The sequence below is a fragment of the Rosa rugosa genome, chromosome 5, assembly GCF_958449725.1.
Source record: "Rosa rugosa chromosome 5, drRosRugo1.1, whole genome shotgun sequence".
NCBI lineage: Eukaryota > Viridiplantae > Streptophyta > Magnoliopsida > Rosales > Rosaceae > Rosa > Rosa rugosa.
In genome coordinates this window covers 5,968,932-5,990,115 of record NC_084824.1, presented here as the reverse complement: position 1 = coordinate 5,990,115, position 21,184 = coordinate 5,968,932, and the positions used below count along the sequence as shown (strand labels likewise).

General features: G+C 38.3%; 3 protein-coding genes and 1 non-coding gene across 7 annotated transcripts; 2 read left to right on the top strand and 2 right to left on the bottom strand.

Annotated features, from left to right (window-relative positions):
* The first annotated feature begins 4,082 nt into the window (after positions 1-4,082).
* On the top strand, positions 4,083-4,154 carry TRNAD-GUC (transfer RNA aspartic acid (anticodon GUC)). The gene has a single exon. It is a non-coding gene; the product is annotated as a tRNA-Asp (tRNA).
* Positions 4,116-11,360, top strand: LOC133713061 (uncharacterized). Of its 4 annotated transcripts, none has more exons than XM_062139187.1 (15): positions 4,116-4,487; positions 4,848-4,955; positions 5,053-5,187; positions 5,292-5,855; positions 6,110-6,242; positions 6,373-6,435; positions 6,560-6,877; positions 7,003-7,551; positions 7,820-8,667; positions 8,752-8,837; positions 8,921-9,139; positions 9,502-9,630; positions 10,037-10,375; positions 10,796-10,911; positions 11,062-11,360. In XM_062139187.1, the coding sequence occupies exons 1-15, from the start codon at positions 4,374-4,376 to the stop codon at positions 11,172-11,174; spliced, it is 3,834 nt and encodes a 1,277-aa protein (XP_061995171.1). In that variant the 5' UTR covers positions 4,116-4,373; the 3' UTR covers positions 11,175-11,360. The 4 variants fall into 4 exon arrangements, 3 of the variants coding, with proteins under 3 accessions (XP_061995171.1, XP_061995172.1, XP_061995170.1); XM_062139188.1 differs by having other exon boundaries at positions 6,095-6,242; positions 8,057-8,667; XM_062139186.1 differs by having other exon boundaries at positions 6,095-6,242.
* Positions 11,361-11,665: 305 nt separating this feature from the next.
* Positions 11,666-13,048, bottom strand: LOC133711106 (PHD finger protein At2g01810-like). The gene is made up of 2 exons (XM_062137273.1): positions 12,963-13,048; positions 11,666-12,564 (listed from the first exon to the last, which is right to left on the bottom strand). The coding sequence occupies exons 1-2, from the start codon at positions 13,046-13,048 to the stop codon at positions 11,865-11,867; spliced, it is 786 nt and encodes a 261-aa protein (XP_061993257.1). The 3' UTR covers positions 11,666-11,864.
* A 2,780-nt stretch (positions 13,049-15,828) lies between these two features.
* Positions 15,829-19,553, bottom strand: LOC133709341 (uncharacterized). Its single transcript, XM_062135054.1, has one exon. It carries the CDS (start codon positions 19,475-19,477, stop codon positions 15,953-15,955), a length of 3,525 nt encoding a protein of 1,174 aa, XP_061991038.1. The 5' UTR covers positions 19,478-19,553; the 3' UTR covers positions 15,829-15,952.
* Between the last annotated feature and the right edge of the window lie 1,631 nt (positions 19,554-21,184).

The following is a 21,184-nucleotide window of genomic DNA, read 5'->3' as shown; positions in this document are numbered from 1 at the left end:
TGGTCGAGGGGATTATTATTATAGTATCTAGCTAGGTCATGTTGGAGAAGGTTGAAGTAGTAAAGCTAAAGCTAAGCGTCAAACAGAAAATCTAAAGTTACTATGTCTTTAGTCATCATCAATCGTACAACTCATTCTGCAGAGCTCACTTGCATAAACTTTTGACTAAGATCGACTATCTCACCATTTTCTCGAGAATATATTCTATCATATTGCCATGCCCTGTTCTTTTTAACCTTGGCATGTATGTTAATTAGGGATGAGGTCTTCTGATAGAGATTTTGGTCTCCCGGTTGTCTTATTTGCTGGATACATACATTGATACATATACTTCCAAGTTCATCAAGTTCACCCAATTAGTAATCAAATCCGATTTGCCATTTTCTTTTTCCTTAATTGATCATTCTAAAGGTCTATTAGTTGATTCTTAGCCGGACAAAATGGACACTTGAATGAATGAAAAGATACTCCTCCTTTAATTTAGCCTAATATAGATTCTTCGTTATCATACTTCTTCCGAACATTTGGAGTAATTTTAATTACATTAAAAGTTTCATACCAATTATTAAAAAAAAAAAAAAGTTTCATACCAAAGATCTTCGCATCATCCATTCATTTTTCTCTTTCATCGTTTAGTGTTCAAAACTTCAAATTCTAGGCCACAAGTTTTGGGTAGAGAGCTAAGTTAATTTTCACCCCTCATTTTTTAATTTTCGCTAACGAGGATCGGAGCTGATATCGTCTAATCTTATATTTAAAAATAAAATAAAATAAAAAATTAAAATTAAACTAAGAAGATGCTAAAATGGGAAATATGATAAGCTAAGCCATTTCATTTGTCAAAAAGTTAGTTAAAAGCTGGTAAGTAACGTTATTGTACTTATGCGATAAAAAAAAACAAAGGTTTCGCATATGAAGTTGATGACTATGGATGGATATATATGATTGTATCATAACATCACAATTCACCAACCTTTAATTTACGTTCATTGTAAATTGGTTTCGCGTTAAGAACCTCAAGTCTCCTCCAAAGGCAAATAAGTCCTATTCTACTTTACTTTATCATATATATTTCAATTACCTATGATTCAAAATATGTTATACATGCACCAAATTATGATATCATTTCCACAGAAATATAGTTATCATCGGATATATGGTATGTCCCATCAAAATTTACAATAAGTACTAGAGAAACAATTCTGAAAAATACTATTTGGCCAATCGGTGTGATATATCCTATTACCTATAGGCTTCCTAGAGGACTCCAGGACAATTCACAAAAATAAAGCTTGTTGGGAGATCAAGCTTGGATTTATATCTATCCATGTGCATATGTACGTGCGTTTGAAGCTTTGCATATATTCTTGGTGGTTGTAAAATTTTTATCCCAACCAACTCGTAAATATCACTAGCTAGTTGTACATGGCATAAATACATATATGCAAAGTTGTTTGAGCAATTTGAGCAGCCCATCATGACGATCAGCTTTGTGTTAAATGTATTTCTTTTTTTCGCTGAAAGATCGAGGATAGGAGCTTTGTTTTAAATATCAAAATACCATGAACGAGATTGGAGTTTGGAGCCAACTAGAAATGAACCAGCTAGCCTAGAATCGAAGGAACTGAATGAGTTGAATGAAGTAAAAAGTTGAGGTTGAACGAGTGAGATAGAGTGAATGAACTGAATGAGAAATTTTGAAAAGATAGTAGTAGCTATAGCCTAGCTAGTGCATGGCAGTGAAGATGGAAGAGAAATATGGGTCCTGTCCTCCATTCCTTCTTTTGTGGGTGCAATGCCAAACATGGAAACCCGAAAGTGACCCGTCTTTAAATCACAGGTCACTTCCTCTCAATGGCCAAGCCAGGACATGGGTTGTGCTCAATTAATTTTGGCGCCCTTTTTCAAGTTGATGGGACGATTCCATCAGTTTCCCAAACAAGAAATAAAGCCATTTTCACCACTTGAATCTGCACCTCTCTTTGTTCGTATAAAACCATTTTCCCTAGGTGCCCTAAGTCCTCAGTCCGATCGATTATGTGCAGACTAGTATATGTAGGCGTTAATGGCTTTCTGTGTGGATTGGATTGTATTGGACGCTTTTGGTTTAGCTGCATATGCATGCGCACCAGATTCCCATGTCTTCTTTGAACCTTACCATACTTACCAGACCTGACCAGAACAAACCAGAACAGATCGACCGGACCAGACGAGCTAACCAACCATTCACACCTTGGATCCAGCTTGTGGTTCAGTTCCTTAACATTTTCGGAAACAATCATTGGATCCATAGTCATCTCCGTTTTGCATCTGAATCGGGAAAATCAGATTAGATGGATACACGATCGATCATACCTATCTCTTTATAGGCTTCTACTACGTACTATAACCTAGATTTTATCATTTTAGGCACTAGGTGGTTAGCTACTTGGCTTTTGATTGTCCAGCACTTCACATCATGGTACGTAACGTTAGCTTCAATTATTGTATTTCCCAGCGTTAACTCTATGTTTTGATTTTGCAATGTTAATTATAAGGGTAAACCCTAATCCAGCTTTAAAAGTCAGAGTCCAAGCTTAACGTACATATCCTATATATTTGATACCATATCTAATTCTCTTTCCTCGCTTCGCTTCTTTGTTGAATATAAGTCAAGTCAAGTTTGCATCAGTGATGTACGTAATACCTGTCTTAAGAGTCTGTGATATAATTATGATAATTAAGATTTTGAGTCTGTATCGCTCGCCCATGTCAATATATGACTTTCAAGATTCTGCCCCTCCTTTTCATCATGGAATAATTAAGAGCAACATACATGTCCTCCTACTTCACTTCCTGAAAGTTGTTCATAAATTTGGCGCAAAATTAATATCGCCATAATAAAGAGATGCATGTATTGAGAACTTCTCATCGTTTTATAAATAATGTTACGACTTGTCACAAAAACTATATTCTTAGAATTACTACATATACGTTGCTTAAACACATAGTTGACCTTGAAAAAAATAAAGGAAAGTGAAATTTGCACTCCCTTTTTTGTAAACCACACTCTCTTTTTTGTTTATTCCAAAAACACCCCTTGTTAGTTTTTCATTTTCTTGTTCTCTCCTTTTCTTTAGTTCTCAGTTCTCTCAGTAGGAGTGCCTCGATGGTTGTCCACAAACCCGCCGGACCTCTTCCAGCCATGAAGGTTTTGAATAAGGAAACAAAATGTAGCATCGTGGGTCGGAGTGATGGTAAGCTGCAGAGGCCGGGATTAGCAGAGGCGCCGGCTCGGACGAGGTCCTAGAAAATTTGGTAGAGGATGACATTGGATGATGTAGAAGCCATCGGAAGGGTGATAGAAGGGGTTGTGTTCGAGTGGGTTGGGACTTGTGAGAGATAGTTGGTCAAGTCGGTAGTTTCTGGAGCTTCATTGGAGATAATGACAAGATTAACTCTATTGGATTAATTGGACTAATTTGTTTGTGGCCAGGTTCTGGATGTGGCATGGCCATCGTCTCCTCAATCAAAGATGATATACTCTTTCCTTTTTCATTTGTTTGGTTCGATAACTCAACTGATCTGTAGTTGTAGAATTCCCACAGTCCCACTTGGGTATAGAGAGAGAGGAGTTTTGGTCATTCTGTGAAGTGTAATGAGTGGCAAGGAAAATATAAGAGGATGGTAGGGGTAATTTGGAAATTTTAATGAACAAAAGAGAAAAAGGGTGTGTGATTTACAAAAAATATAGTGCAAATTTCACTCCCCGTCTTCATAACATCTTTAATAATTCATTTTAGACGTAAGATTATTATTTATGCAAAACCCGGCCACTTTCTCTATCACACAATTATTCTTTATTTCTTGTCTACGGCTATATACTATACGCATATGTACAAGAAGACTGGCTGACTGGGCAGTGGTGGTTTCAACTTTCAACTTGCAGTCTCATCTCTGTATTTTGGATTTTTGGACATGTTTTACTATGGTAATTGGTAAATGAAAAGAGAATATAAGCCCATACAAGAAACTGGATTGGATTGAACTGGATTAAAAGTTTTCACAATCTATAAATATCTACCTACAAACTAAACAGCAAAGTCGTTGTAGTATAGTGGTAAGTATTCCCGCCTGTCACGCGGGTGACCCGGGTTCGATCCCCGGCAACGGCGAATTTTCATATTTTTTCAGTTCTCTTTTTTTCGAGTCCCTCTCTCTTACTCGCCTGTTACCCTAATTAACATCACCACCAATCAAACCAAACCTTTTTGGAAGACTTATATTTCCTCTCATTTTCGTTTCCCGCCACTCCGTTCCCTCCTCCTCCATCTCACTCCTCAACGTTACAAAAACGTTAATTCGCCTCGCCGCTCAAAAAAATCTGACCGGAAATGGCGAACCCTAACGGCGCCGCCGTCAAAGAGAAACCAGACGATCTGGAAATCAGCTCCATCGGTTCCCTCTACTCCGGCCCTTGGGACAAGAAGTACTGGAGCTCCTCTAGGGTTCGACTTCACTTTCCCCTTTCCCCTCTTCTTCATTTCATCAATTTGATTTCTCTACCTCTTCTCAGCTTAGACCTTAAGCTTGATTTTCAATTTTGCTGTAATTAGCGGTCCGGATTGAATTGAAATCTTAGGTTAGTGAGAATTGAATCGAAATGAGTAATTGGCTTCGTAATTAGAGATATTACAAGTCGGCTAAGCTAGGGTTTGAGGTCGTCGCGCTCAATGTGCCCAGATGATGAGGAATCAGATATTGAATTCTTTCTTCTTCTTCTTCTTCTTTTTGTTGCAGTTTTGATGTGTTTGACAATTGATTAGTGGTGTAGTTGCAATTTGCTGAGTTGTGATATTTTTGTGTAGGGGAAGGATCGATATCCGTATCCGATTGGGTATGGAGCTGTTCGAGCTCATAATGGGAGTACATATAAGATGGAAATTCAAGAGGGTCCTAAAGGACCTTTGTTTTCGGTCAGTTGCTGTTGATTTTGAGTATCAGTGATGTTTAGATTGTGGTTGCAACTTGTTGTTAAGGATGAAGTGAGAGATTCTTTATGTGTGTGTGCAGATTATTGCTGCCGATGGACAATCATGTTCCGGGCAAACCCCAGATATTGCTTGGGATAAATTCCAGAAGAAATGCTTTCCCCGCACAAAGATTTGGCATGGGAAGAGATTTTCGTGCAAGATAGATGGTGTGGAGGTGGGTATTGAGTCGTTTTTTTTGTAAAGTGGTTTACTTCAGAGTTGCTTTTAATATATGAGCAGTGGGATAATGTGCTTGCTTTCTTGTGGTTTTATGTGCAGTTTTTTGGGTTTAAAAATCCATTTGTCCAGAGGCTACTTCGGGAGCTGGCAACAGATGTTAACGGAGCAGCAGAGCAAAGTTTGTTACCCTCGAGCTCCTGCAATGGAGCTTCTAGAACAGACGTTGATAACCGCTCCCCAGAGGCATATTCAGACTTGGGAAGACCACAAATCACAGGGAAGAGAAGTAGGAAACGTGAAAGTGGAAATGCAAAGTCATCCAGTCGGACAGGCATAAATAAGACTACAACTGAAGATCTGGTATCCATTTCTGAAGCTTCGAGTCCAATAAAAGGGAGTAAGAGACATTGTAATAATGGGAATCCCATGCCTTCTTCTTTAAATGAAGAACACGATATACCAGCAGTGTTGCCACCATTAGTGCATTTAGTACCGGTTCATCAAGAAGAGAGTGAGATTTCAGCCAAAGATCATTTGCCATTGGATTCTGTTGGCTTCTTCAATCATCTCAGCAAGGATAATATCCCTGAAGATTCAAATGGTCCTGGAAAATGTAAAGCCACTCCGGCAGCCATCAACATGTCCGTGGATGAAAGAAAACCTGTGAGCACATCTCGCCTTTTGTTCCTCTAGTTTCTTGACTATTTTTATCCTAGATTCACATATCTTTCAAAACCTGTAAAAATATCCCATAGTACTTAAATGCTTAAATTGATTTACTTCTTCAAACTTGGCTTCTATATGCTTGTTCAGAAAAGTTGCCCCTGTGGGAGCAGTTTTTCTTATTTCACGGTTCTGTATGCATTTGCTGTTGAACAAGAAACATTCTTAACTTCTCACAGGTTGATAGGTCTCAGGGTACCAAGATGGAAGACATTAGTTTTCCAATGGCACCAAATGACCAAAATGTAGATGCTACAATTCCACAAGATTGCCAAGGTCTTACTGATGTTGAACTTTTTGCTCCTGATACCTTAGATTTTACACAAGGTAATCATTACTATCCACTTGTTTTCTATTGTGGTCAACTGTGATTGCCCTAGTTTGTGCCTTAAAGAATAGGCAATTGATCACTGTCTTCCTCTTTGTTCATGTAATGATTTCCACTACTTAAATGCAGACAAAACAGCTGATTCGTCTTCAACTATCCAACTGTTTGCGCCTGATACCTTAGATTCAGAAGGTAATCACTACTATCCATTTGTTTTCTATTGTGGTCAACCGTGATTGCCCTAGCTTTTTCCTTGAAGAATTTGATCACTGTCTTCCTCTTTGTTCATGTAATGATTGCCACTACTTAAATGCAGGTAAAAATGCGGATTCTTCTTCAACTATCCAAGATAGAAGCACCATGGATGTGGTCATTGCTGATGGGCTGCTGACTGAATCACATCCGGAAGAAGAAACGCCCACTGTTAAATCAAATGCAAGTTCCCAGAATATTGATTTTGATTCAGTTGGTCAGGAAATGGCAAAGTCCATGATGGCATTTCTTCTTCCACAGGCTATTCCTCTCCTCAATAAGGGCTCTAAGAAGAAAAAGGGTTCTGGTATCCCTTCAGAAGTTCTGCCTTTTACAGTGAAATCTCAGAAGGAAAGCAATGAAATCACTGCTCCATCCCCTGGTGCTTTATCAAACATTGAAACCTTATAAATCATACACTTAGCATTTCCATTTTGTGGAATCTGGTGTTATTTTAATTTATCAACTTTGCAGTCAGAGTATTTACTGTCTTCTCTACACTTTCAGGTTTAATGCCTTCCAATAAAGATGCAAAGGGGAAAAAGATGCATACCCAATCTACTGATATTGATCCAATTGCTCCAACAAAGTCTATTATTCCTGACAGTTTAGATGATGATCAAAATGGTGACCACGTATCCAATCACTTGATATCTTTGTCTGATAAGGCTGAACCTGATCAGCATAATTCTGATGGTGCATTCCCTATGAATAGTCATGGACATCTTGTTTCCAGCAATGAGCATGGTCATAATCTTGCTGGCAATGAGCATGGACATCTTCTTGCTGCCAATGAGTATAACAAATTGATAGATGATCAGCAAGAGACCAGCGGAAGCAACGATGCATATCCGTCTGAGGAAGTGGGCATGGCTTCAACTGGGAGGCTTCAGGAATGTGGCCAGTACATACTTGAGTCTCTTCCAGTTTGTGCAACTCCATATAGAAAAGTCTTTTCTGAAGAAATCACGGAGAAGTTCCATATTGATGAATGCCCAGTAGGTATTACTCTCAGTTCTAAGAAAATGAATGAAACTGCAGTTGATCCTACCAAAGGTAATTTTCTGACAGAAACTGTTCCACTTTACTCGTTGCTTGGTTTTCAAATGCCAGCATACAATAACATGACTCCTTTGTCTTACTATAGTTTAGCCTCTCTTTTTTTTTTTGGTTCTTTTTTTCTTCTTCTTCTCTCCCTTTAATAGGATATAAAAATACTAGGGAGCTCAACTTCATAGTACTATTTTTTTCTTTCTTTCCCAGATTGTAATATGTTCTGCGTTTTATAAAATTCTAACCAAACCAATTATTCTGTTTTGGGTAGATATTGTTGATGATAACCGAAGAGGCATGTTAAATTCTTTAAATATATCAGAGAAGGAAACTGCTGCTAAGACATTGTCTACCAAAACTGAAAATCTGTCTTTTTCTCAAGTTCCCAAGTTAGTGTATACCAGGAAAAAGGTTCAGACTATATCTCATATGAAAGGCAATAACAGTGGTCCAGTCTCAAAAAGTATAATATGCAAGAACAATGTACCTGAGACATATCCTTCCACAGAAACTCTGCAGGTGGGTTCTTCTGATGACAATTCAAATATAAGGGATTCATTTTGTGCTGAAGCCAAGATTGTTGGACGCTCCAGTTTGAATGCAGAGAAACCTTCGATGAACTCTAAAGCTGTATTAAACAGCATGGGTCCAGCTGTATTACAAGATCTAATTGTTGGTGAGAAAGATACTTCATACTTTTGTGATTTGTTTGTCTCACATTTAGAAAACCAGGTTGACAAGAATGTGGTTGGCCATGAAAACCTCCTACAGTTCAAAGATTCTGAAACATCTCATAAACAAGGGCCGAGTTTCAGTTGTGATCCCAATAGCATTCCATTTAGTTCAGATTTGAAGCCTCACAATATGGAACTTAATAATGGGCTAGTGGGAATTCTTGAGTTTGTGGGATGCTATACCCATCCTGTTCCTGTTTTGTCAGTGTTGTTGAGCACAAAGGGAAATCACATTTACATTTGTGTTTTATGTGGCCTACTGGTTGGTAAGGACATCAGCCTGTTCATCTACAAGGTAGACATTGAGGAACTGAAGGTTGGACACCCTTCTCTTGTTGGTCACACATCAGTAACTTTGCCGGATCTAACCGATTATTTTGGTGGAGTAAGTTCTTATATCTAATTGGGTTGGTAGGCTAGTCTGCTTTATGTTAACATTAGTTGATTATAGTTGTAATTCTTTTGCTAGATGGCTTTGGGAAGATCCTGTCTACAATTGACCCCAGATGGACAGTGTCTTGTTTTACTTGACAGTATTAAAACTCCTTTCTGCAGGTTAACTTCCTTTACATATTTTAAAGTAATGACGTGAATTGGGAGTAAAGCTAATTGTAAGAGTTTCATTTAAATGTTCTCAGGCAAGGAAAAACCCATTGTCTGTGCACCACATGTGCGTCAAGCTGCTCTGAGGAGAATGCTGTTAAGATTGTCCAAGTAAAACTTGGTTATGTTTCATTAGTGGCAAGATTGAAAGCAGTAGAGAGTCAAAGATGTATATTGGTTTGTGAACCTAGCAATCTTGTTTCTGTTGGAAAGACTGGGAGACTGCATTTGTGGGTCATGGATTCAACATGGAGGTGTGTCTTTGAAGCCTTGTTTCTCAACATTTCTGATACAAATGTAGGTGCCATCCATTAAAATTTTGATATTTGTATGGGAATACTGTTTCCCAAGCCCAAGTAAAGGTTGCTGCTGTAGATTCTGTAGCAATATGCTATTATTATAGATAGACCATTGATTAAGTATGCATTCTGTGTTGCTTTAGCTTTTATTTTTATCATTTTCTGGTACCTATCATTTTAAAATCTGATGGTACCTGATATGTTTAATTAATCTTTGTTCATTTTTGTCAACATTTGTTTGCTACTCTGAACTGTTTACTTGTCTATCTGTTCCTTTTGTTCAAGGCAGCTTAAGAATCTAAATTCCTTGTTTGCAGTGCACAAATGGAATATATGGTTATGCCATCTGAAGATTGCATCTCCCCTGGCATAGTGGAGTTGAAGAGAATTCCAAATTGTACTCATCTAATTGTCAGCCATAATGGTTACGGTGAATTCAGTTTATGGTATGTCTTTCTTAAACACATGTATTCCTCTTTCGTCGAGTAAAATATCAGTAGTTCACTACTGTACGGAATTGTATAGGCTCAATTGTTGGTCCTAGCTGTGTTACTGGTGCGGGATTGTTTTCTGAAGTTGAACATTAGTTCATCTGGCTCAACTCAACAAAAATGAACATTCAGTCATCTAGCTTAGATCAAAATTTCATCACCGTTTTTCTGTGGTTTAATTCATCTCAGTTGAAGGTTGGTTTGCTTAATAATTTGGGAGTATATTAGGTTGGAACTTTTTTGTTCACCTAATTGATAGGGAAACTAGATTGTGAAAACTTATCAGAAAATGAAAATATTGGATAATAAATCTGTTTAACTATTCATAGTACTCACACCACCAGGCATTTTTTTTTTTCAGGGATATTTTTAAACGCATCCTTGTGTCAAGGTTCTTGGTACCAAGTGCTTCAATTTGTCAATTTTTTCCTATCAGTTTGTTTGCTTGGCAAATGAATTTCCCTGTTTCTAGCCACTTTGATATGGAAGAACATGTCAATCAAATGATGGCTTCAACATCGAAGAAACAATTTTTGTCTGAAGGGGAAGATGTTGCTGTATGTCTTCTTGTTTCATCTTCTGATTTTGATGCTCAACAAGACTATGAATCAGGTGACTGCCACCCAAATCCAGTTGGACGGTGGAGGCTAGCTCTCATGGTGAAAAATATGGTGATCTTCGGAACTGCATTGGATTCAAGGTGCATTGACCTCTTACTTAAACTTTTCAGGGGCATTGTAGTTCATGACATTGGGATCATTGAATTCTAAATTGTGTTGTAGTAAACCCTTTTCTTTGGTAGCATAGCTGGAAATTAAGATGTTTAGTGCAAGCAAAAATGTTTTGCATGGATTTTCAGGAATGAAGTTGCTCCAGTTTTCAGTGGTAATTAGTTTAATGACTGAAAGATTATTGGTCCAAGTAAACAGGAAGTAGAGATTTCTGCCTATAGGAAAATGTGCAAGATCTTGCATCCGGGTAAAGATAAACATCGAAGGCCTCATGCATGTGTTTCTTGGATGATTTAGAATGTATTACTGATAATTTTTGTATTAAGCTGAGAGTGCACAACACAAATCATGTATTCAACTCTTATTTAATTTTTGAACTCGCTGTGCAGGGCTTCTGTCATCGGTGCTTCCGCTGGACAAGGGATCTGTGGTACTTGTGATGGACTTGTGTATATGTGGGAGCTATCTTCAGGAACCAAGCTTGGCACCATGCATCATTTTAAAGGTAATGCGCTAATCGTTAACCATATAGAAAAGTAGATGCTAGAAACAGCTTTTCTTCAAATCATTCGACAGCAGATCTCCTGGGGACCATGAATTGATTTACTTATTTCTGTTCAGTTCATGCTTTCTATATAATCTCTTACTGTATCAGGTGGCGGTGTTTCATGTATTTCTACTGATGATTCAAGGTCAGGTGCCGTGGCCATAGCCGGGGACAATCAAGTGTTGGTTTATCTGCGCTCTAGAAAATATTCTGTAAACTGACACGCAAACAAGTTATTTTCTCTCTTGCCTGTGTTAGATATGTATTAGATAATTTCCAGTGCTTAGTAGTTAGTACACACTGAAATTTCTGCCTTGTTGCCACTCAGCTAGCTAACAAGATTTAGATTTCTGATCAGAACTGTGTATCTGCCAAAATTAGAATCTCAGATTTAGATTTCTGTGAAATCTGTTGCAAAATTCTATTTCTATGCTTTTCTGTCTTTTTTTTTTTTTTTTTTTTTTGTGAATGTGGAAGTGACTGTGACTTTGGGACAAAATTTTACATATCTTTTGCTAGAATCTGAAGTTATAGATTAATCAAGCATCTATAAACATAAATTGCACACATAAGGACAATGATGAACAAGAAGAAGTGCAGGCAAAGCCATTGGAAATATAATAGGACACATGATAAGCCAATGCAATTGAAATGTTAAAATATATTTCCATCAAATTCCAGAAGCATATACAAGTCTTCATCCCAATTTCTCAACAAAAAAAAAATGAAAAATATCTTAAGCCAAAAATAAAAATATAACTGAACAATTATCAAGTACTACTAGACAAAGAACAATACTGGCTCTGGGATCAAAAAGATTGGTCTCCAATGTGTCCCTCTCTAAAATTTACTTACGCTGCTGCCAAGGAAAGCCTAGAACGGCACCATGGCTGATTGTTGAGATGCAGTGATCACATCTTTGATTCTTCAATGTCCAGCAACCTGGACATATATAACTCCATCACCTCACCGTCATCCTCCTTTGCCCCACACTTTGTACTATCTACAACCTCCATAGCGTGACTCCCACCTTGGTACGTGGTCAAGCATATGCCCGAAGGTTCTATAGTCAATACCAAACCAACTCGTTCTCCTCTCGATCTAATAACTAATTCTTCAGGAATCACTGCCGTGTCTTCTACTTCATTGTAGGCTACAATTTCCTCCACCACAAAATGTTCTGCAGCACACAAACAGTAAGTCTCCTTAATGGCTCTACATGCTTCTTGCTTTAGATTTCCAATGGTGGCACCAGGTGGCACTACCACCAATATCCCACCATGCTCCAAGTAATGATCATCATGATCTTCATTCATGGTTTTCAGCTTTCGCAACGGTTGGCAGAAAAACGTGCTTTCTTCGTCGATTCTAGTATAGTCCTTCACATATTGCATAGTGTCTAACACTGCTTGGGTGTCTAACTTTACATAATCTGATGGGTATGTCACAAACACATACTGGTACATGTATATCAAATCGCTATATATATTGCATCCAGGAACCCCAACAGCATCAGCTTTGTACTCAACATAACGATTTCTCCTCTTGTGAACAATGTAGTTTCCAACCCTCTTGCCATCCAGCTCTTTTAGCAACGTTTCAACTTGTTCACTATTAGCTCATTCGTCTTGTAGCAAATCTCTGTGCTTTGTCCAAGTTGAACTCGAGTGTCGCTTTCTCTTATTTTTTAGTGTATTCACAATCCTTTCGGCCACAGTGGCTTCACTTTCTTCCAGTTCAATTTTTGAGGAAGCGTCGTAAAATGAATAAGCAGCAGCAGCAGCAAGTGATTTTTTTTTTTCCACCATATTACATTGGCCGAGCATGATCAGCCATAGCATACGCTTTAATAGATCCTCGATGGTATTCAGTTTTTCTAAAAATCTACTTCTTCCTCTGTAATGCTTGATTATTCCCTCCACTTTTTTCGTCGCTCGTAGTCGTCATTACAACTTTCAATTATCTCTTCGAGCGTTAACGATTTCAGAGATTCTAGAGACTATTTGTACTTAGCTTCCGTGATTCCAAAGCTGCCACGGCAGAAGCTGTATCCCAATAGTTTAAGAGCAACCGCAAAGAGCAGCCGGAGATCCATCGGTCCCTTCTTCGCCACGTCTCTCGGGTTGATTTTTCTACAAATTAAGAAAAGAAGGTTAAGATGGCGTTCGGTAACGTTTTCATGCCTGAAAATGAAAATAATGTGAAAATGCGTTCTGCGACTTATTTTTGAAAACGTGAAAAATAAAGATAGAAAATATTTTCAACTTTTACTTGGGGAAAGTGAAAACAACGTTTTCACTAAATTTATAAAATAAGGAGAATATTTTTTCACACTAAACTATCAAAACACATTTTCAGATTTGTAATGTTGTTTTCTCATTTTCATTTTAAAAAACGTTACCAAACATGGCCTTACGTACATATACATCTAATGTAATAAAAGACGAAAAATGAAATAAGTACATGTTGTTATGAAATTAATCAAACTAATTACAGCGTTCCGAGATTTGTACAAATTCGATGCCACAGTTGCATGATCTTGGTCCCAGAGAAACTCGCAACCCTGGGCACGTTGTATTGTGAACAAGTGACCATATCCATTGCCATGGATCAAACCATATAAGATACAATTGGAAACATCCACGACAAGGTCTTTCTTCAATGCTTTCACGAAATTGAGCTTTTCTTCATATGATTGCTTAAATGCACCATTGGTTGGAGTTATAAAATGGTAGTTTCTTCTCGATACTAAATGACATCCCCAACCTGAAGTAATAATTGAATTCATATAACTTCATACATATGTTCGTTCTATGAACATAATGAATATAAATTTAGAAACATCCAAAAACTAATTTCTCCAAATAAATGTGATCGAATTCACAAAACATAATTAAGTATTAGTTCTCTTTTCTTATATAAGAAAAAATACTATAAGATCTTAAGTTTCTCACGTAAGAGCTCTTGAAATTATCGTGTTTAATTAGCACATCAGTAATTACTAATTCGATGTACAAATATCTACGGAAGAAGATTTCAAACAACAGATTGGATAGCTGGATACAAGAAAGCAAGTTTGATTCACAGCGCGCTATTACCACAGTAACTTACAGAGAAAAAAATAATTAAGTGAGAAATCAAGCTAAGAAATTATAATCAAGTAATAGACTCTAACCTGCGCCTCGACAATGATCACAAGATAGCAGCATAGAGTTGTGATCAACTCCCATGATCTTCTTCAAAAATGTACAATGGAATCTTATATATATCGTCATCATGGTAAAACTTTAAAATGTTGTACCAACAAGAACGCACGTTTGGTGCACTTGGAATACATATATTACAAATTTTTCTCTCTGCATGTTTCTTGAGAAAAACCTTAATATTTTGTAGGAAAATCGAACTCATTGAACTACCGCTGCAAAATTCATCGTGCATCATGGTTGTCAAGATGTTTGTGCCAAACAAACGTAAGACAAAGAAAAAATTATGAACTCGTGGTTTTATTATTTGATAGCCATCAAATCTATCGATTTGCTACAAGTAGGCTACAAGCTAGAATCCAACCATATATTTATACTGGTTAATATTAAAGAAAGAAAAAAAAAGATAATTAGGATTTCCTTGTGTAGATTCTGAGAGCATCAAATGTTCAAAGAGAAAAATCTTAATATTTTGTAGAAAAAGATAATTAGGATTTATCTCAATATCTTGTAGCCCTAGTTAGTAATTTTTCGTATTATATGTGAATAAAATACACTTACGTTTTATTCAAAAATACTTTTGTAGTTCGTATTTTTGAAATGGACTCGTTAAATTTCCCGTACTTTTGAAGCCAAAAGTATTATACATGATTTTTACGTTTTTTCCGTATTTTACACCTATTATTAAACAAAAATGAATATAAATTAATTTTTTTAATTACATTTTTTTAATTATTTAATTAATTAAAAATATTTTGCCGAACTTTTCAACAAACTATTTGATAAAATGTCCGAATAATACACGTACGTATTTTTCGCGTACTATACGCGTTCCGTTTTTTACTAACTATGCTTGTAGCTTTCAAAATCGTAAGCTTTTTCTTATTTTTCCCAAAATTTTCTCCTTCACAAAATTTTCCTTTTTCAGCTAAATACATATTCATTTTATTTTCCTATATCTTTGCTAATTAATTCAATGACTTGCGCGTACATATGCGCAGCGTGTCCTCTGGACCAAGCCCAACCGTAAAGAGAGTATATATGTGTGTCTATATATATTCGGAGACGAGGTATGAATACCTTCAATTTAGCTGATAAGACCGTCACACAACACAACCCTTAAAATCCCAGTAGGAGGTACATCCCAGTGGGGTAGTTGTGATCTTCTCTTCAAAAAATGAAAATTGAGAGCCATAAACAATTTGCTATTTCACATTGGTTATGAAGTTTATGAAAGTTCATACGCAGAAACTTTTTTATACATTGATCTCATAGCCAATCAGCCACTTTTGCAGCAGATTGATGTTGTATTTAGTACAGAATTGAGTAAATTCCATTCGGTGATTTACTTTTTGTAGGTTCTAGTTCTACATATGAAAAAAAGTAATCTGTTACTAAGGTCTCTGCGTTCTGATGTTGAAAAAGAAAATACAATACCTAAATGCCCTCTGACTACAAAGGTGAGAGTGATTATCTCCAAACTTGGTTAAAAATCTGGGCTTGCTTTTACTGCAACATTGTCATAACTGTTCGAATTTGGAGCCAAAACTTTCTTAAGAATTTGTCCCATTTCTCTGTCTTTAATCCAAACCAGAAGTTAGTGCTATCTTATACACAAAATTGGTAGCAAAACATCAATGGACAATTGGATATATACAATTATACTGTCCAACACAGAAACTTGGACAAACCCAAACCTTGGGTTCAAGGTAAATAAACTAACATTATTGTAACAATGAACCATCATTAGGATTACAAAATTTGAAGTGGAAGTACCTAACTTTAACCTAGTAATTCTAACTAGAGTTTGTAAGCTGCATGCTGTGTTCGAGCAACAATTTGTAGATGTTCTCAGCTGTTGGACGACTGTGCGGATTCTCCTCAGTACATTTGCAGAACAAGTCAGCAAGAAATGTTAGTGTGTCTAAGTCAGCCTCTGTTCCCCCAAGCTCTCCAGCTGATCGAGCCACTGGCTCCTCCATAAATAGCAGAAGCGCCTCCAACTCATCCGTTAACTTAGGTCGTTGTCCTGTCACAATAAGGTCATGTATCTCCAAATCAGCTACTCCGGAGTAAGGAAGTTGCAAAGTCAACAATTCGGAAAGAAGGCATCCAAATGACCAGATGTCAACTTCCAGTCCATAAATATTTTGCTCATGCATTGTTCTCAGAACCTCTGGAGCCATCCAGCGAGGTGTTCCAACGCAAACATTAGGAGGAGGTATTCCTACATGAGCGACAAGGCAGGAATGCAAGTACGACTGAAGAGGCACCGCTCTATCAAAATCACAGAGCTTCACAACAGGGGTCCCATCAGCTGTCTTGCTATTCAAATCAATCAAAATGTTCTCACTTTTGATGTCTCGATGAATGATATTCTTTGAATGCAGCTCCACCAGTGCAGAAGCAACATTTTTAGCAATGCAAACAGCTAAATGCACAGGGACATGCTTCTCACCAGCTTTTGATAGCTTTTCTATGTAACTCTTTAAGGAACCCCCATTTATGTACTCCATGAAAATTGCTGATTGCAAAGTACGGGAGCCAGGAGTGCCATTCACTGAAGGAGCCCACTTGGATGATATCTGATGTCCATACAACTCTACTATGCAGGGGTGGTGCAAAGCACTTAACATTCTTACTTCCCCTAAGCAGTTGTACTCGAACTTCCTAACATCATCCCCTGAAGTCCCATCTACCTCCAAAGTACGCATTTTTGCTGCTAACTCAACTGATCCATATTTGCACTGAATGAGAGAACTGCCAGATTTGTTCAGAGTTCCATCAAAAGAGGGCAAAGAATGTGGCAAAGAACAACCAAAGTTGCTTCCAGAAGGAGGAACTTTGATCCGTGTCATAGGAATATACCTACAATAATATTCAGGATCTGTTTCCTTTCTCATGTCATTTGGACGACATGCATCAACTATCCAACGAGTCTCAGTTGAGTCAACTTTCTTGACTGGTATAATATTCCAAGCATGGGGCATGAAATCCAGGTATCCCCTAACAAGCTCACAAGGTACTCGAGGCTCCATCCGATCACATAGATACTTCAATAGCAATGCTCTATGTCTGCAAACACCATACTGCACAGTTCCTATAGGAACTAGGATAGATTTATGTCTTGCTTTAATAGAGCGGAGAGATTTCTCAGAGATATCAACAAAAGCATTATCTTCAACCGTCTGCAAGTATGGTTTGGTGGATAAATTAATAGGTTCACCGTTTCTAGTTGAGCAGGTGCATACAAAAGGCTTCCTGACATTTGCGTCAGGACCACCTTTGCGTCTCCGTTCAACACCAGCAACCCTATCACTCCCTCCAAAATGATCTGACACAAAGAGAGCAAGAAACATTGCAATCTGTCGCTCATCAGTGCGATTATCATTTAACTCATTCAAACGGTGAACCACATCTCTGGCAGACTGAAAAATTCCATCCAACTCATCATCCTTTCCGCTGTCCAAGAAAATAACTTCACGTGAGTCAAGAGGGAAATTTTCATCATAACTCTCCAGTGGCATGAACGGCCTATCACGTCCCGCATCATAAAAGCCATCTTGAAGACTGTCCTCAATACTGCAAAAAGACGTATCACTAAATTTTTGAGATAAATTTGAACAATCATGACTATGTACTTGATCAAGACGTAATCTCTTGTGCTGCTTATTATCCCCAACAACATTCTTGCAGTCTGGCTGCTTAACATCCCCATCACCATTCTTGCAGTCTGGCTGCTTAACATCCCCATCACCATTCTTGCAGTCTGGCTGCTTAACATCCCCATCACCATTCTCACAATCTGGCTGCTTAACATCCTCATCACCATTTGAATTCTTCCTCTTGGATCCCAAAGTAGTTTCTGATTTTTCTAAACATGATGCTTCTTCATCTTTCTCACCGACAACCTCTTGACTGGCTGAGGAGGATACTTCATTCTCGTAATTGTTTTTATCACCTTGATCTAGTGAAATATCATAACTAGATATACCACTAATCCCACCAGATTTTGGATTCTTGCAATTCGGCTTCTTGAGATCCCCAACATGCTCCTTCCTCTTGGATCCGGAAGTGGCTTTTAACATTTCTGACCATAATGCTTCATCTTGCTCACAAGCAACCTCTTGACTGTTTGAGGATACTTCAACCTCACAATCTTTTTTATCACCTTCATCTACTGCAGTAGAGATAACAATCGAACAAATTTCAGCTTCTCGAGATACTAAACCTTCATCCTCATCCTCATCTACTGCAGAATCAGTAACATCTACATTTTCTGTTTTACTTTCTCCATCTTCCTCCACACGCATCGGCATGGGCATCCTGCCTTTATTTACGCATCCTGGAGCTCTCCACCGAAAATAACACTTCCTCCCATCCGACCTCCAACTTGCTAGAAACCTACTTCTCGATTTACTAGACACACTAATTACATTCGCTGAGCAATCCAACTCGACTGAAGAACTGCCAGACACATCATTTCCATTCCCATCCAAATCGCAGCATATCCACGAAGGCACTACACACTCACTCGAAAGCCTATTGTACTTGAGATTCAAATTCTGGAGGCTCAGCATCAACCCAAAATCAACAACCCCCAATGACGTCAGCCTATTATGCGACAAGTCCAGGTTCTCCAGCCTAGCTAATCTGGACAAACCCTCAGGCAATTCCTCCAATTTATTATTGGCAACTCTCAACGACACCAGAGCATTCAAATTGCCAATTTCTCCCGGCAAAGTCTTCATCTTGTTGAACGAAAGATCCAGATGCTCCAAACTCTTTAAGCAGCAAATCTCCGGAGGAAGGAAAGTTATAGAGAAATAACATACCGATAGCTTCGTGAGGAGCTTGAGTCCGGCGATCTGGCTCAAAATCGGAACCGCCGAGCACCGAGATGTGACCTTGGAGAGCTCCAGCTCCTTCAGCGCTTTGAATTTGTGCAGCGGCAAACCGTCGAACTCCGGCGACGAGATCCTCATGCATTCTAGCCTTGCCATGTCGCCGATCTCCGGCGACGAGAACAGATTGATCTCGTTGCTGAAGAACTTCAGCGTCTTCAAGCCTTTTAGTCCGGCGATGGATTTAGGCAGTAAATTGTACACATTTTTGTAGAGGTATAGATCCCCGACGTCGTCGCCGGAGTTCTCGCCGATCGGGAAGTCCAGGCTTTGGCCGGAGACGTCGAGGATCGAGTCGGCTCCGGCTCCGGCTCCGGCGACGACGACGGCACCGTCGTCGACGACTTGCAATGTGGAATCGGAGGTTTCTGGGTCTTCGGAGGTTTTAGGGTTTTCGACGGAAATTGGGGCTTCCATTGTGAACTAGGGCTTGGATCAGAAATCTGATTGGGAAAGAGTAGAAATTATCGCAAGAGTGGGAATGAATGAAGATGATTAACGCGTGGGCCTCTATTTAAAGACCCAAAGTCTATTCTTACCAAAAAAAAAAAAAAAGACCCAAAGTCTATAAGGAAAACATGGGCTCATTTCCTATGAGAATGAGGAATTGACAAAGTGGGCGACAAATACCAACCCGAAATAGGAAACATGAAGAAACCCTAATTAACTATCTTCAATAGGAAATGAGTTGGGAGAAGAAAAGATGTATCCTTTCTTTATAGGAATAAAAAAATTTCCTTATCCTCGTAGGATTTTGATTTAGGAATGAGGAGTTATTGAGGAACAAGTTAGATTGAAGACGAAGACGAAGAGTTAGTGAACAAAATGACACGTATTATTGGTCGTCATCCAGTTTTATAGTAAACTAATTTATACTTGTAGTTAATTTGTGTCTTTGTGAGCTTGGATTATGCTTTGCTTCAAGGGGAAAATCATCATTATTTAACAGTTTCATTAAACACCTCTCCTCTTGATATATTATTTGCTTTCTTTCTATTTTTTTTGAATGGTCGTTATGTTTGTTCATTCTACTCAAGTCAGAATGGCATGACTACATACTTTTCACTGCCAACAAAACAGGCAAGTAAGAAAAGTGGCATGCTAGCACCACTCACTATTACATTCAATGCTCACTTATCAAAAGCAAGCCTATGAACTATGAAACATACATAGCAAATAGGTACAAAAGAACACACAAAAGTGCATAGTTCCCTACAAAAATAGGGAATAGGAAAGCAAAGAAAAACTAAGCTAATTAGAAGGGCAACAACCTAATGGTCTAAAAGAACATCCCAACCCAAAGCCTAAACAGATGGCTTGGTCCACCTCAGCCAAGCGCTGCCTCCCTGTGTAGTCGTCAATGCACGCCGCAACTGCCCTCATCCCACAGACCAGTGCCTCATGTCGCACAGAAACTGATGCCATCGAGCCACCGCTTGAAAACAAATCCAAACCTAGCCGCGATCGCAATCCTCCATAAATCAGCTGCAAGACCGAGTCCGACAACACCATCATGTTTGGCCTTCACGCCAAGACTGTCTCAAAACCCAAGGAGCGCGCCCTATATGCATCACCTGTTTGGTAGCGACACCACAACGTCAGTGCGACCAAAGTCTGTGCCAGCGTCGGGCTACCGCCGGATGAGCGTTGATAGACTAAGGAGGACCTGAGTGGCAATAGGAGGAGAGAAAGCTAGGGTTCTCTCCGTATGTGGTATTTATGATTGACCATCTCCTCTTGATATTAATCAGTGATAAGACACATATATTGCTATTTTATTTCGAGTAATGTTCATATTGCAACTTGCCCAACCTAAGTGATGAATGTAGGTCAGGTGGTGGTGAAAAAATTACGGTTGCGCACACTTAAATTTAATTACATTAATTGAAATTTAAATATTTTGAAGACATTTATTTATATATTTTTATTTTTGATACCGATTTTTCATACTTCAATATCAATGAGAATATAAGGAAAAAAAAAGAAAAAAGGATGCACCTCAACCCCATGGAGAGCAATAGTCGGATATCTGGGAAAGAGTCTCATTTAACAGTTCTAAAGAACTCCTGCAAACTCTACAAAGAACAATAGTCCTCAATGAGAATATTTCTAACAGTCATATTG

Coding starts and splice junctions, on each gene's coding strand:
- LOC133713061 (XM_062139186.1), top strand. CDS start 4,374: ATGGCGAACCCTAACGGCGCCGCCGTCAAAGAGAAACCAGACGATCTG. Junction 6,243..6,372: donor TACCTTAGATTTTACACAAG/GTAATCATTACT, acceptor ACTTAAATGCAG/ACAAAACAGCTGATTCGTCT. Junction 8,668..8,751: donor TAACCGATTATTTTGGTGGA/GTAAGTTCTTAT, acceptor TTCTTTTGCTAG/ATGGCTTTGGGAAGATCCTG.
- LOC133711106 (XM_062137273.1), bottom strand. CDS start 13,048: ATGGATCTCCGGCTGCTCTTTGCGGTTGCTCTTAAACTATTGGGATAC. Junction 12,565..12,962: donor TTTGGAATCACGGAAGCTAA/GTACAAATAGTC, acceptor ATGAGCTAATAG/TGAACAAGTTGAAACGTTGC.
- LOC133709341 (XM_062135054.1), bottom strand. CDS start 19,477: ATGGAAGCCCCAATTTCCGTCGAAAACCCTAAAACCTCCGAAGACCCA.